This window comes from Cricetulus griseus, chromosome 2 (assembly GCF_003668045.3).
Source record: "Cricetulus griseus strain 17A/GY chromosome 2, alternate assembly CriGri-PICRH-1.0, whole genome shotgun sequence".
NCBI lineage: Eukaryota > Metazoa > Chordata > Mammalia > Rodentia > Cricetidae > Cricetulus > Cricetulus griseus.
Window position 1 is genome coordinate 340,568,076 of NC_048595.1, and position 16,052 is coordinate 340,584,127.

Here is a 16,052-nt window from a genome sequence, read left to right on the forward strand (position 1 = left end):
GCTTTTGGTTTATGTTTAAGAAAACACAAACAACACTGGACTTGCTGACAACATGTAGTGTGACCAGTATGCAATCTTACTCACTCACCAATTGCCTTATATATTTAATGTTGGATTAGACACTGAAGTAAAATACAAAAAGTAATTCCACACAGACTCTTAAAATTAAATATGATCAATTGGTTTATGGAGGAAGAGCCAAAACTTAAAGAAGACAGTCAATGGAAGAACATTATAATGTAACCTGAGTCTAACTAAAATAATATTAACAGTGTCAAGGAAATAGCCCTAAACAATCCAATAATAATAACATCCCAGAATAATGTCACCAAAGGAAAAGATCATCAACAGATGCCCCCAATGACCAATATGATAGAATTGCTACACAAATGTTTGAAATAGGTTCATGAGCCAAAGTAAAACAGATGAAATGCATAGAAGGAAAACAGTTCTCAGCAGAGAAACTGAAACTAATAATGGGGAAGAAAGGGGAACAATGCAGGGAAGGGTTAAGTGAAAAGAGGGATCCTGGGGTATGACCAAGGAGGGGCAAATGTGCATGACAGGTGGCTTCTTAGGCAACTAGGAGGGAGAAAGACTTCAAAAGTAAGAGGAATTGAAGATAAAGTGGCACATGAAGATGTAATGTATGGATAGTTGGACTTTCTGAAGAACAACTCGGAAGGGGGATAACAAGAGTATGGTTCAGCCTTTCATCTTCCCTAATGGCAATATGGCAGATTCTTGAGCTAATATGGAAAACCGCAACTCAAAGATCTTTCTTAAAAACATTCAGAACTACATGCTGGCTGAAAGAACATACCATGTCACTAAAAGGATCAGCTTAAAATAGGCAAACTCCAGTACAATTGCTGGAATTTAAAGAAAAAAATCCTATGGCAGCTAGGTCAAAAGATCTAGTGTTTAATAATGGGAAAAACCGCATGGCCAGCAAGCATCTTTGGATGTTCATCAGTCTTCTCTATGTCACTAGAGAGTGCAGGAATAGAGCTCATTAAACTCAAGGGAGACAGTGTTAAATTTTATACCCAGTCAATCTGACTTTTAAATACAAAGATAAGATTCCCACTTTGACATTCAAGGATTCATGGGACTACTGTTCCATCAGCCATTTCTAAAGAACACCCTACAGAGATAGCTTCAAATAACAAACATGTGTAGACAAACATTTGTATGAGAACTAATGGTGAGCATTAACATATAGATATTCATAAGCTACAAAGACCCAACAATGTTTTTTAAAGGGATAATATAAATGCAAATATAATATTGTAAGATGAGAGGAGAGAAACATCAGAAAATAAAACATAAGCCAGTTTTAGAAATTGTTGGAGTCACCCAGGTGGTGATGGCTCATGCCTTAATCCCAACACTCAGGAGGAAGAGGCAGGCAGATCTCTGTGAGTTCGAGGCCAGTCTGGTCTACAGAGAAATTGCTGTAGTGATTATAGATTTTAAAATGTGCAAAATTTAAAGTATTATGAACAAAGGCCTACATAAATATAAAAATCATGCATTGGAAGGCTTAGATAAATCACAGAGACACTGATTTATCCAGGTTACAATTATAGATTCAATGCAAATCAAAATTAACTGTAATTTGACAAGTAAGTCCCAGGGTTTATGCACAAGAGAGAGTATAACAACTACAATGACAGGAACCCACCTGGCAAAGGGCATCGAGAGACTTAGCATCATTCACACCCACTACAATTGAAGTCCACAAAATTAGAGGGGACTATTAGTGTGGAAAGATAGAAACTGTCCAGAGTCTATGACTCCAATACATTCTCATAACAGGAAGAGTTGGCCTGTTAAATCAGTAGGGAAATAAAAGCTACTAAATGAATAGAAGTGAACAAGTGGTTCTTCTAAAATCAAAATACCTCATTGCTACATCCCAACTTTATTTGGTATACAAAAATAAAAGAGTTATATTTAAAAACACTTTAACACTCAGTAAAAAATTATGAATGACTGTATTTCTGGCTTTGACCTTGAAATGGGAAAGGATTTCTTTACAGGATTTTGGTACACTTTTCTATGTTAAAATTGAGATTTTTTTTGTCAATAGGCATGTGTGAGATTAAGAACTGCAAACTGAGTGAAGATATTCGCAACATAGGAACCAATAACAAAGGGTCTACATTAAGAATATATGAAAAACACTCACCAATAAAAAACATAACAACCCATAAAGGAATGAATTAATAACAGAATCAAACATATCATAAAAGAAAAATGTATATATTTCCAGTATAAGAAGAGATATTTAAATTTGTAACCATCAAGAAATACCATTTTATGCCCAGTTCAATTGTCAAAAATAAGTTACCTGACAACCTTAGGGAGAATAAGTAAATCCATAGAATGAGAGTGTAACCAGAAAAACAACTTTGGAACATGGTTTGAGAAGTAAGCACTCAGGAAGACTATGTCTCTGCCAATTCATTCTTAGATACATACCAAAAAAGAAATCCATGTGTACAGACACATGTAAAATTCTAATATTAATGAAAACAGTACCCCAAGCAAAACGTGATACAACTTGCAAGCCATTGAAAGAGATGAGTGAATAAAATAGTGCACATTTCCATGAAGTGTTACATAGTAGCACAGCAAAGAGAGTAAGTACAGCAATGTTCCCAGTACAAGCATATCTTGGCAACTTAATATTACATAAGAAGCAACTACTAGATAGCTATAGATGGCTTCATCTACAATAAGACCCAAACCTCACAGATCCTTAGAGCAAATAGGAAATGAGAACACAAATCCACATTTCTACCCACAATTTAAAGCAAGAGGCAATTTTTGTTGAAGGAGAGTAGAAAGAAAGGTTCTGAAATAGACTATACAATAAGTACACATCAGAATGCTAGTATTAAAGTTTGTTAGAGAACTCATTGATACTTGAGATATGATCAAAACGAGTGCTTGGGAATGCACACATCCAAGAGGATAAGTGTGAGCATATAGAAGTACTAAGATTAGCTTCACTAGGGTTGTGAACTAGGCCAACATCTACAGTGCATTCACTGGGTCTCACTGCATAAAATGGTATGCTAATATCCATCATGGGCCGTGGCATCACTGTCTCACCTCTATGGGTCAGGTTAAAAATGAGGTTGACACTTCTTTTCCTCAGGTTGTTTTCAGTTGTGAGTGTAAAGTTATATGTTTCCTGTGAATCATCAGTGATTTGCCAGTTATGTGAATTTCTGTGGTCACAAAGCTCACGTCTTCCAGAGAACCTTAAAAAATGGAACAAAACAAGATAGCAAAGACAGTTTAAACACTTCCACCAAAGCAGATTTATCCTGATCCCTTGGAACTTTTAAGCTGTGAATTCATTATTCTGTCACCATTGTTCTGTCCCCAATAATAAGAACATTTCCATGCATTTTCTATATGGGATGAAATTTTCTTGTAGGTGGTATATCCATCAATTAACTAGTTGAATATTCTTAAAATTTTAGAAAAAATAGGGAAAGTCATATCAACAGATAATACTATCTTAATACAAAGATACACAATCAATTGTTCTTATTTTTATTGTACATGTTTTTCCAGAGCACATCAGGTAGAAGGTCCTATACCCCTTGTAGACACTAAAAGACTTCCTTGTGATTCCAGCAGGCAGTTCTGAAAGTTTTGTACACATTTTCTGCAATATAGCTCTCCTTGTGCTCCATCTGTTTGGTTTTTTTTTTATATGTGAAATAGACTTGGAATTTTCTAAAGACACTTTAATATAAGCTTAACTAAAAAGGGTAGGAGACAGAAGCTCATCCGGAAGAAAGGAGACACATTTAAGAGTATGTGTGTCTTCTCTAAGGGTGGGTGCTTCTCTAAGGGAGAATTGCTTGTCCTGTGACAATTAAACAAGGAAGACCCTGTAGGTGATGCAACCAGAGTAGACTCACGATTCATATAAAGTGTAGCTTTGAGAATCTTGTTGAGACCATACCAAAGCAGTATCTACCCCGGGTTCCCACGAACATTTCAAAGTCTTAAAGTCTTGGGTTTCACAGGAAAAATTCTTGGGCTCCTCAAGCACTTCTGTCCATACAAAGGAAAAGATGAAAGATCTAATTAACCCCTTTCATTGAATGACAAGTCAAAAGGAAAGTTCTGCTTGGGTTCTTAAGTCACCGTCCCTCAAACAAAGAGATCAGGAGGTGGAAATTGGCAGATCAGTGGCTCAGAGAGGTATATTTCAGGTGTTTTCCCATTCTAGTCTCTTCCCCAGTGTGGGATATCTTGAGGATGCTTAGTCAATATTGGGCAGGGGGTTGTCAACTGTGTCTACCTGAAAGAGGGTTGGTATTCCATTTTGATTCTGTGGCTTACATTAAAAAGCCTAGGGATGTCAGCCTGACTGTGAACTAGTTCAGTTCTGCCATGGGGAGCAGAGAGTACAAGGAAGGGCAAAGCTCATCACAAATGTGGAACTGCTTCTGTTCCCAGAGCCTGCAGTAAGTGATCCAGATTATGGAAGCATCCAGGTCTGGAATTGCCTCCTTTTCCAATAGAGAGAGATGTTTAAGATATTTTCCTATAGTTTAGGATGCTGGAAACTTGAGAGCAGACACAGAAGGCCATAGCATAGGCATATTTCAGCCTACAAAAAAGTCAGCCTGCTCCCACTCTGGCTAAACAGGCCAAGGAATTAATTTCCCATCAAGTTAAGAACAATATTGGCCACTGTGGTTGAACTGATACACTGGGGCTAGAAGCCACCCATATTCATAGATTCTCTAAGCCATTACAATGCCCATTCATGGAAATGACCAAGAGGACAGACTTAGCCAAGAGACAGGGTCAACATAGGTCTTTGAATCTCTGTGCACCATGTCCTGAAACCCCTCTCCTTTAATACTGTTGGTTCTAGGAATAAAACTGTTAGCACTAAAACAGGAAACAATAGGAAATCATGGGAATATTGCTCTGGGTACGATTTTCAAAACCTCTTTTGGAAGACTTGCAAAATCGAAGAAAACTAAAACCACATGTGAACATATTTCTGTGCTTCATAGATCAAGGTGCTTCATAGGAAATAGGAAGGAAGGAGACAGCATTCTAATACAGTGGTTCTCAACCTGTGGATTGTGACACCCACAGGGGTGGCATATCAGGTAATCTGCATGTCAGATGTTTACATTACAATTCATAACAGAAGCAAAATTAGAGTTATGAAGTAGGAAAGAAATAATTTTTTTGGTGGTGGGGTGTCACCACAACATAAAGAACTGTATTAAAGTATCACAGCATTAGGAAAGTTGAGAACTTACTTGAGACAAACAGGACAGTACCAAATATCATTTTAGTGGCATTCATGGCTTTACAATGGATGTTTGTTCCTGAGACACTATGGAAAACAACATTATTCAACTTTATTAATGACACGTGTGAATCAAGTTGTTCTCCATGGATTGGTTCTTTTTGCAACATACAGGATACATTATATAGATACTGTCCATACAGCAAACAGATGGTGACATTGGAGCCTTCTTCCAACAGCTTATTATCAGGAAATATTAATAATGTATTAGGTGCAACTGAAACTTGTACTGCAAGATAAAAAATCTTGGTTAGTCTTACTCAGATTTTAAGACAAATTCCCTCCCACTCCCTGTAGTTAATATAGTTTCATTCTACTTTCTTGGGACAATAGCAGCCTAAACTTCCACATGATTCCTGGACCTTTTTGTGGGTCCAAACCAATCCTTTCCACTGTATCACCTTTTGTCATAGTGTTCCATCTAAAACAGCATCATTATCATCACTTCCAGTTACTGGAAAGTTGCTATTAGGTTAATCAAGATGAGAAGTCCTTCTCACTGTGGGTGGTACAAGTCCCTGAATGGGGTCCTGGACTGTATGAAATGGAGAATGGGTGCTGAGCACTAGCATTTCTGTCTCCTGATTGTGAATGAGATGCAATCAGCTGCTTCAAGCTTCTACCAACCTGACCGTCCATGCCATCATGGACTGTACCCTTGAACAAACAATCTCTCCCTTGAACGGCTTAAACACAGCTAAGACTTGCCCAGCCCCAAAGCCATGTCGCTCTCCATCATACTGAGTCATACCCTCTCCCCCTTCCCAGAGATGCTGCTCACTCAGTTTCCATCTCCTTCTGCTCCAGTCTTTTCTTTGCTGTGACCTATGACATATCAAAATCCTGAGGATTCTCCCTCTTTGAAGGAACTTCCTGCTGCCACCATATCTCCCTCTAGGTGGCCTTTTAGAAGAAGCTTCCCCCTAATTTCGACTCAGGCTTCACTACCTCACCTTTATCTTCAGTAGTCTATTAGGCCACTAGCTATTTATTGTCACTGACCTCACCTGTGCCAAGTGCTCTGTGCATAACTTCTCTGAAGGTTTTTAATCACCTCCATATGATTCTACTGAACAACTATGGTTGAGAAACATCCCTCTGAGGGTCAGGATTTTCATTTATTCTTGCATAAATTTATGGTTACAGTTTTTAAGATGTCTAGTCCATTTTTACCAAAATTGTTTATAACACATTTATTTATTTTTCTCTTGCTGTTGCTTGCTTGTTCTGAGATGGGATCTCACTACATACTCTTGGCCAGCTTTGAACGCACTATATAGTACATTAAATTTATACAATGAATTTATGTTAACCTCTGACTCACCTAGTGAGCACTGGTTATATGCTAACATGCATGGCTTTTTTACTATTTTATACTATATATAATCTTTCAGCAGTAAGATACAGTTGTGAAATACAAGGCTTATGTAGGTAATTTCCCTGGACCTCATTTTCTGTATCTGTCAAGTGGTAATAAAAATAAAGCCTATTTCTTAGGGTTAATGTGATATCTAAACCAATGTTTAGTGTTTAAAACTGTAGAACGTATACTTACTTTTATTGCTATCAATGTATGCATTAGGCTATTCCTGGGTTAATAGGTTGCTAGTTTCAGTTAATAAATTTGCATCAATGCTTGGCAAAGGAATGATTATATTAGTAGAATTTCATATAATATGTCAGGATATATAGTGAGGAATAGAGATGTTATTGCTGTAGATCTAGCCTGTAGCCTAGTGGAATATGAGAATCTATGGCCCACTCTAAATTTTAACTACAACAATGTTCAATTGATGGGGGAGATCCTTCTGCGTATATGTTTGTCTTATTGATTGATAAATAAATCACTGTTGGCCAATAGGGAAGCAAGTTAGGCAGGACTAGGAGAGAAGGAGGATTCTGGGAAATGTAGGAAGAGAGAGAGTCGCCATGTGATCCCAGGAAGAGAGGACACTTATCTTACTGGTGTCCTCAGTAAGATAAGTCCTTATAAAAATATATAGATTAGTAGTTATGGTTGATAATTAAGACTGAGCTAGCAAATAAGAAATCCTAGTCATTGGCCAGCAGCATTGTAACCAATATAGGACTCTGTGTGTTATTTGGGAGCCCTAAAGCGGTGGCAGAACTCTGGCAGCTGGTGGAGTTATCTTTACATTCAATGATCAAAATTAAAGGATTGTTAAAGTTATTTGTTCACAATTCTATCACTGTAATGAAAAGTTGCTTTCCTTCTCTTCATATTGCTCCCTGCCTCTAAATTGATTAGCCCATGAGCCAAGCCAAGTGTGCCATCTGTTTTGTAAATAAAGTTTTATTGACACACAGCTGCCCTCATTTGTTTACACATTGTCTAAGGCTGCTTTCTGAAGACTTAAGTGCTATAGTCTCAAAAGAAACTATGGGGCCCTTTACAGAAATATTCCCAATACATGTTCCGTGTGTGTGTGTGTGTGTGTGTGTGTGTGTGTGTGTGTATGTATTTGAATGTGTGTGCTGCTTTAATAAAAACACATATGCAGCTTTAAAGTAAACATATTTTGCATATTTGGAAAATGAATGCAAAGTTATCTGAATCACATAATTAAATAACATAATTAAATTAATTTAGGGGTAAAACTTCAGCCATCTAGAGCTCCATGAGGGAATTTCAAAGCCACTTTTTAGTTCTATTATGACCAAATGAAAATAATGCCAGTGTAAGCTCAGGGGCTTTCAAACGGACTGGAATGTCTTTCACTTGACTACTGATCTCTGAGTTATACTAAATCTGATCATTGTTGTGACCACTTCACTTGTAACCATTTCACTTCTTACCACTAACTTCTTTCCAGGAACTCCAGTTGCTCCAAGAATTCTGTGGAAGGTACTTGGCATCATCTACCATAGCCCTGATTCTTATGAAATGTGTTACACATTCCAAGGGGATCTCAGACTTCCAGTTCCAATGCAGAAGTTGGTTCCACTTCACAGTGGTGCTGTAATTCTCCTAAAATGAAGGAAATATTTGGAGTTATACAGTTACTGCATCCTGCAAAATAGGTTAACCTGAATTATTCCAAAGGACAAACTTCTACCCCGCTTTGACTCCACCATGCTGCTAAATTAAGTCCACTTCCAACCCATCACTTCCTTGCTCTGAAGTGTGCATCAGCAGTTATGGCCTCCTGTCTCCTCAATCCCCATGCCTGTCATATTGCCCAGGGGCCCATACAGATCAAGTGAGAGAAAAGAGAAGTCATTCAAACCTTGAACCAAAGATCTGAGACAGATGTTCAACCATGCTGGTCACTTAAACCCTAAGAAAATTCTAGAAAACTAACTAATTGAATTTTCCTTTTAGAAGTAAGCAATATTTATTGGTATTTTTAAATACTCATATTAGCCAGGGTTAGATCAGACTAACTAAATTTGAGCAAACAGGGAAATCTTCCATGGCACTCTGGGAACACCAACATCTCCAGAAGTGGCCCTTGTTTTTCTCTCTTGTCCTTTCAAAAGTGGTGGCCAGATGGACCACATCCCCCCACAAAGCCCCCTCTGTCAGAACCTTAGGACTTAGAGACACCAATGGAACAGCATTCCTCTTTGAGGACCTACTCAAGGTGAACTGGGTATTAATCTGTCTAAGACATTGGCATCTTTAGTCTCAAAGTTGATCAACTTCAATGGTGCCATGATATCTTTCTCTGTCTTTCAAGGCTTCCACAGTTTGGTTCCCATTAGTCTGAAGGTATCTCCTCTCTGGACCCAACACTTTTGAGGGCTTATTGGACATCTCAATATCTGCTCATAAGGCATTGTTGCTTAGTGTCCTCCACTTCCCTCTGCATTAGGGATTAGCTGCATTTATTGAAGCCACTCAATCTCCTTCATAAAGCCTTAAAATAATTCATTGTTGAAGATGGAACCTGGTATCTCAAACATGGTTAGTGAGAACTCTCCTGCAGAACTGTATTTCAGGTTCCTATGAGAATTTTCTGCTTTTTCCTTTAAATTCTTCCTATCTCCAACCACCATAATGCCTTCCTGAAATTTACCTGTGAATCTGGTATGACCCAAGAGAGCAGAGATCATATTTTCTTCTTTGAGCCCCCCATAGCTTCAGGGGCTCATTTTTTTTAGTGTGCCCCTTTAGAATCCCTGCCCTGTTCCCAAGTTTTAAGTCAACTTGACACAAGCTAGAGTCACCTGAAAAAAGGGAACCTCAATTGAGAAAATTACTTCATAAGATCAGGCTGTAGGCAAGCCTGATGTAGGACATTTTCTTAATTAGTGATTGATGAAGGAGAGCCCAGCTCACTGTGGGTGGTACTATCCCTGGTCTGCTGGTCCTGGGCTCAATAAGAAAGAAAGTTGAGCAAGCCAGTAAGCTGAACTCCTCCATGGCCTCTGCATCAGCTCCTGCCTCCAGGTTCCTACACTGCATGAGTTTCTGTCCTGAATTTCTTTGATGACGAATGTTAACTATTATATGGAAGGGTAGCAAACAAAAACAAACACAAACACAAAAAAACAAAAAACCCTTTCCTCCCTAAGTTGCTTTTGGTCACAGTATTTCATCACTGCAATAGAAAGCCTAGGGAAGACACATTCCTTACAGCACCTTAAATTTCCTGGTGAGGCTAATGTGAGTCTGTACTCAGTATATGGAGTCCAATGGCCACATGTCAGGCTTGTAGGCAACAACTCTTAACATCTCTGTCCTGTTCAGATCACCAGTCTTAAATCATGGAGACAACAGATTCACAGAGCTGTGGAACAAGAACACTGTGGCCCACCCAGGTAAATTTAATTATGTACCTCCTTTCTACTCTATACAGAATTTTTAAAATGTTAATACTTTATATCAGCTTATTATTTTGCTTTATTCTTGGATCACACAACATATTTCTGCCTGCCTGTTTTGATATCCATATTCATGAAACCTTCACTATTTAACGAATAGCTCTAAGACATTACATTTGAACATTGTTAAATATAGAGCAAACACTAGACAACAAAAGAAAAAAAAAGAAGGAAACTAGATGACAGTGAATTGCTATGCTGTCAGCAGGCCAGAGTTGGGGTCCCCCTGTGAATCGCCCTAGATACACCCATTCCTGCCCTGGCAGTCCCCTGCAGCCAACTCTCACATCTCGCCACACCATTTCTTCTTACTGCTCTCCAGGTAAACACATCTGATTGTTCTTCCCATGGCCTTGGGTGGTCTTGCCCTGCACCTCCTTGCTCCAATCTGTTTCCATGTACTCTGAGCCCACGCACTGCAGCCTGACTTCAAATCGGGTAGCCACCCCACACCCTTCTCTCAAGGCCTCTGATAGCTCCCATTGGGTTTTCTCAGAGATCTTGTTCCCACCTTTCATGCTAAATTAACTCTAACTCTCCTTTCATATCTTGGCTCAAAGAATCTTTCATTCAAATTGTGGGAGAAAATTAGTCCTATATCCACAGCATTCACAAGGGACCCACACATCCTATTTGTGTGCTCAGCTTTTAAATCCCCACACCATGCACAATGCCTGATGCAGGCACACAGTCCAACCTTCTGAACTAACTAATTTAGTCATCTGATTAATATGTAGTAGGTCATGTTTCCCCAGACACTGTGGATTCTATCTATCATCAAGTTTCTGCACTGTGCAGTCTTCATAGTCTTGCCAATGAAGAAGATAAACTTTGACTATGTTAATCAAATTAGAGATTTTTTAAAAAGTGATGAATTTAACTTTTTTTTGTCATTGAAGTGGTGATCTGAATATAGCCCTTGGATACACTAGTAGGTCAAAGAAACTGGCATATGCCCAGGCACAGAAATATATCTGAGGTCAATGACTCAATTGCTGAAGCATGAATCCTATCCCTAGATGATTCACATCCCTGGCATCTTCCCAAGCTCGAGCCTTCTCTTGCTGTTGACAAAAAAATACAGAAAATGTTCTAGAGGAAAGAGCAAAGTTTAGCCCAGGGCAGCACCATGTAGTGTGGCTGTCCGCAGAGTTCTGTATAGCTAATACTGTCAGGGAAGTGTCCTATTCCAGTATGAGCCCCTAGGTCAACGTGCGTTTCATCTGGCACAATGAATGATGAGATTGTAATCTGTCTCCCTCAGCATAAGTGCTATGGGGTTCCTTGCTTACACTACAAGGAACTGCTTAAGCAAAGAAGAATTTCCAGAAGGAAGTGTGTTCCCTCCCTTAACGGAAGGAAGATCTCATGTCTCTCCTCAAGTCCAGGTACAAGAAGAGTCAGACAAGGACATCTCCTAGCCCTAGCATGTGACCATCTTCCCTGTCTGGCCATGGAGGTGACGAATGAGGTTATTTCCCTGTCCCTCTTTGACAGAACTGCAAACAATTATCTGTGTGGTGGTTGTCCCTGTTGTACTGAGGCTGGAGCTGCATGTTTTGAGTTAAGTGGCATAAATGGATGGCATAATAGTCCACCCTTGGGGATCTTAACCCCTCAGAAATACAAAAATAATTTCCACACACTGCTTTCCCATTATTCAAAGAGACTACATTTCGTGAATCTAATAGGGAATCAGACTTAAGAAAATAAAGGATGGGATCCACTTGTTCCATGACTAACATTACTCACTTTTCCTGACACGAGAACTGATAAGAATTGTCTTTTAGAGAAATCCAGGAAAAGATTCCCTTGTTCTATTGCTATTTTGTTATGGTGATAAGTGTTCACACTTTAAAATTCCCCTCAGCACTTCTCCCACCTTCTCTTTTTGGACCATTCTTTGTCCAATAGGACCTTTGTTGAATGTGTCTTTAGGCCCAAACTGCCAATCAATACCTATCAAAATCACAACAATCAGGTTTCTTAGTGTAAAGTGGGATGATGGGAAACCATGCTGATGGTGAGACGTGGACAGCTAATTATTACACATATGTATTTCTAAGGTGACATCACACATTCAACAGCTACCATTGTGGGAAACTGCCCTCTGAAAAGACAGCCAAGCAACAGACCTGCTATAAGCCCTAGTGGACTGAGTCAGATTTTATTTACCGTAGGCCATTTGCTCAGACCTTGTATTTGGTAATGGATATGGAAAAGAACTGAAGACTTTAACATTAGTGACAGGCTTAACTAGCAGGACAGACATTCCTGATTACTAAGTGGCAAGCATTTGCTGCCGAGAGAAGAGGGACCTCAAGAGGGCTGATGGGTTCTCAGATCAGTCATCTGTGTCCTTTACCTCCAGAATATTCCTAAGCTGCCTTGACAAACTGTCCTGAAACATGTCATAGTAATATCTAATGCCTGTGACCAATGTGCTCTTATGATGAGACTGTGTCAGACACAGCAGACACATCATTGCCTGAATCAAGATGAGTGAAAATCTACCCCACATAATTCAAAGCAGAAAAAAAAATTGAAAGTTGTCTTTCATTTGGTTTGATGCAAGGGCTTCTGTAGTCCAAGTTGGCCTTGAATGTATTCTGTAGCACGTGGTGTCTTGAACTTCTGATCGTCCAGCCTCCACCCCTTAAGAAGGATTTAATTAATGAATTTATGTATTAGCAAACCCACATTCCAGGAAACAGAGGACACTAAGTTATTGTCCAGTGCAGTCCATGGAAACCTCTGTGTTGCCAGATAGTAAGTTCTGGGACTTGCTCTTCTGTGCCCTCAACACAGGTCAAGTAAAAGGAACCCCAAGAACTCTCACTGTGAAAAAGTTTTAGTAAGTCCTTATATCATATTCAGGACAACCCAACTTTCCTTGGTGATCCTGGGTGGACAGAGAAGAAAAGAGGAGAAAAGAGTGAGATAACTGATCTGCAGAGAACGTACAGATCCAGTATTTACAGGGACAGACCCAGTGACTGTCTTGGGGCAAACAGCACAACAGAGAGAATCTATTTTTTTTTTTTAATAAATCCATCAAACCCAATGGGCCATATTACTTTGTTTTAACTCAGCAGTTCTCAACCTGGGTGTCAAATGACCATTTCACAGGGGTGGCCTAAGACCTTCAGAAAACACAGGTATTTACATTGCAGTTCACAACAGTAGCAAACTTACAGTCATGAAGCAGCAATGAAAATAAATGTATGGGTCGGTCTCACCATGACACAAGGAACTGTATTAACGGGTTGCACCATTAGAAAGGTTGAGAACCACTGTTTTAACTAAAAAAACACAGGATTGTTTAGGAAACTTGTACTGAGAGGGAAATGTTGTGGAATAATAAGGTTTTTTTTGAATGGTATAAAAGACAAATCATGGCCTGGGAAAAGAATTTTTTAAATATTAAGCCAAAAAATACTTACCACCCAGACGATGTTGGATGTATTAATTCTACTTATCTCTATCTGAAATGCCATTTTTAATTCTTGGTGAGTAAGGTTTGGAACAGTCCACTGTAAATTCACTTGCTGAAGTTTAGACTCAGTAGAAACAGTAAGTATCTCAGGAGTCAACTGGAAAGGCTCGCCCAATACTGAAAGGCCAAAAACAGGTAGAAAATAACTCTCAATGAGGGCATGATTGAATAGCTACACATCTAACAGAGACACCCTTCAACATGCTCACTGGTGAGCTTTGGACAGTATGCTTGTGTATACATCCTAGCATCAGATACCAAGAGAAGCTGGGAAGGAATTAGAAATTACATCAACAGAGGAAGAAATTAAGACTCCAATGAAGCAGAAAACTTGCTCAGCAATGCACAGCGTAATAAGCTGGTAAACACTTGCACAAATGTGTCTTTCGTGGGTAATCTAACGGATTTTAATTCATAATGGAGACAAAGAGATTTTTTTTCCCCTAAAGATCTCATACTCTAAAATTTAAAACTAAAAATCAGTTTTTGGAAATTCGGGGTTCCATGGCTTATTAGAAGGTCCGAAAGTGGAAGCATATCATATATAGAGACATGGTTCCATGTATTTCAACGTGCTGAGCTTACACACCTCCAGCAAGAGTTTGCCGAACTCTTTGGATGAGGCAGCAATAATTATAGGCACTTAATGTGAAACAAACACTTGTGACAAGGTTCCTCAGTCAGAGGAAGAGCCTAATTGGAGAGACACAACAAAATCACAGAAATCATCAAGATTGCAAGCTTAGAACAGTGAACAGTGTAATGATTCTAAAGGAACAGGAGTTTAAACATGAACAGAGTTGTGCAGGTTAATAACCTCCAGAAGTGCCCAGTGTCTCTCCGACCATCTTTAAACCCCAAATAGCATCACAGCCATTGTGCGCACACAGAGGCATCACACGCTGTCACAAGAGAGAGGGTGGGCCTGGATCCACTTGGGTTACTGCCAATTCCAGAGACTAAATTGTTGACTTCCGATTAACAGTGGGAAACACCATGGAGAATAGGAAGGAATTATGTGTTGCAAATTCAATTATTCCAGCTGTTGGACTGAGGGTGTCTGAAGTAAACTGGGAATGTTACAAAGGTTTTGGAAAGATAAAGACTCGCTTCATAAAATCAGCTGGCGTATGCTGACCAATGTATAAGAGGGACACCTGCTTCTTGGCATACATTTTCCTAGTCTTTTAAATATTGGTGATCTGAAAGCTTCCTGTATCACATTTAAAAGGCAAGAGAGTATCTAGGGGAGGAGTGGATTGGTAACTAAACACACATAACATGAATAAAGCCCTCAGTTCAGTTCCCTTGCAGCCTCTCCCCTCCACAAAGGCAAGGGAGTATCTTCCTTATAAAAATATTAGCAATCTGCAAAACATGAAGGAGGGTCCTCAAATCACCAGTGCACATATGCTGTTCTTCTCATGGAGGATATTGGCATCAATCCTGAGCATGTGTTATTTACTAGGCATAGTAGAAGCTGCTTTGCTTTTGATGTATCAGGTAACAATGTAAAACCATAAGACAATTTTTTTTATCATAGATAAGTAAATGAAAGCTCTGGGAGATTAAATAACTTACAAAAGCTCTGTGAAACATAAATAATAGTGATCTCCCTGATATCAAAACATGTGCTTCCCTTTTTTACACTGTCTCACAACTGGTAAGGTAGGATCCCTTGTCAGATCCGTGGTCTCATGGGTTTCGATGCCAGAGAAGCATGCTTCATGGCCTCAGCAGCATCCAGGATACTGCCGGCAGAATGAGATCCTGGATGGAGCCACATAAGCTGAGATGGGAATGAAGTGCTTTCATGTGACTTTTCCACAGTGGAAGACTTCACATCCAGACAAGACATTGCCTTCTGATGGCAGAAAGTTGCAGATGTAGCTTCTTTGGAAATGAGACTAATGAGAACACCCATAAAATGAAAGACAGCTGTTTACAGGTTCCCCATCCTGTGGGACATTTTCCCAAACACAGCGTGGGAAGGATGGATATGCTTAGTGTGGGCACCTCAACTTTGGGCTTGGCAGTGGTTCCTTCTGTATAAAATGAAAAGCACCAGTAACATAGGAAAAGAAGATACACTGAACTTCATCAGTATTAAATTTTGCCTATTAAAGAGTGTTATAAAGAAAATAAGAAGACTGAAAATGGGAGGAATATTTGTAAGTCATGTGCTAGGTAAGTTTCTAGTGTTTCCACTATGTAAAGAAATCATACAAATTCACAGCAGAAAAGCAACACACTCAGTTTAAAAATGGACGTAGGACTTGGAAGACATTTCTCCAAATAAAATAAACAAATGGCCAAAAAGCGACATGAAGAGATGCTCATTAT

General features: G+C 39.2%; 1 protein-coding gene across 6 annotated transcripts in view; it reads right to left on the reverse strand.

Moving 5' to 3' along the window:
- Osmr (oncostatin M receptor) overlaps positions 1 to 16,052 on the reverse strand; it is a 65,808-nt gene that overhangs the window by 28,613 nt on the left and 21,143 nt on the right. For all 6 annotated transcript variants that reach the window (XM_027401341.2, XM_027401344.2, XM_027401345.2 and 3 more), the window contains 5 exons: positions 13,657 to 13,826; positions 8,183 to 8,354; positions 5,316 to 5,594; positions 3,948 to 4,083; positions 3,124 to 3,275 (listed from right to left, as the gene is read on the reverse strand). In XM_027401341.2, coding sequence (XP_027257142.1) covers positions 3,124 to 3,275; positions 3,948 to 4,083; positions 5,316 to 5,594; positions 8,183 to 8,354; positions 13,657 to 13,826 — 909 coding nt within the window. The remainder of the gene's footprint in view (positions 1 to 3,123; positions 3,276 to 3,947; positions 4,084 to 5,315; positions 5,595 to 8,182; positions 8,355 to 13,656; positions 13,827 to 16,052) is intronic.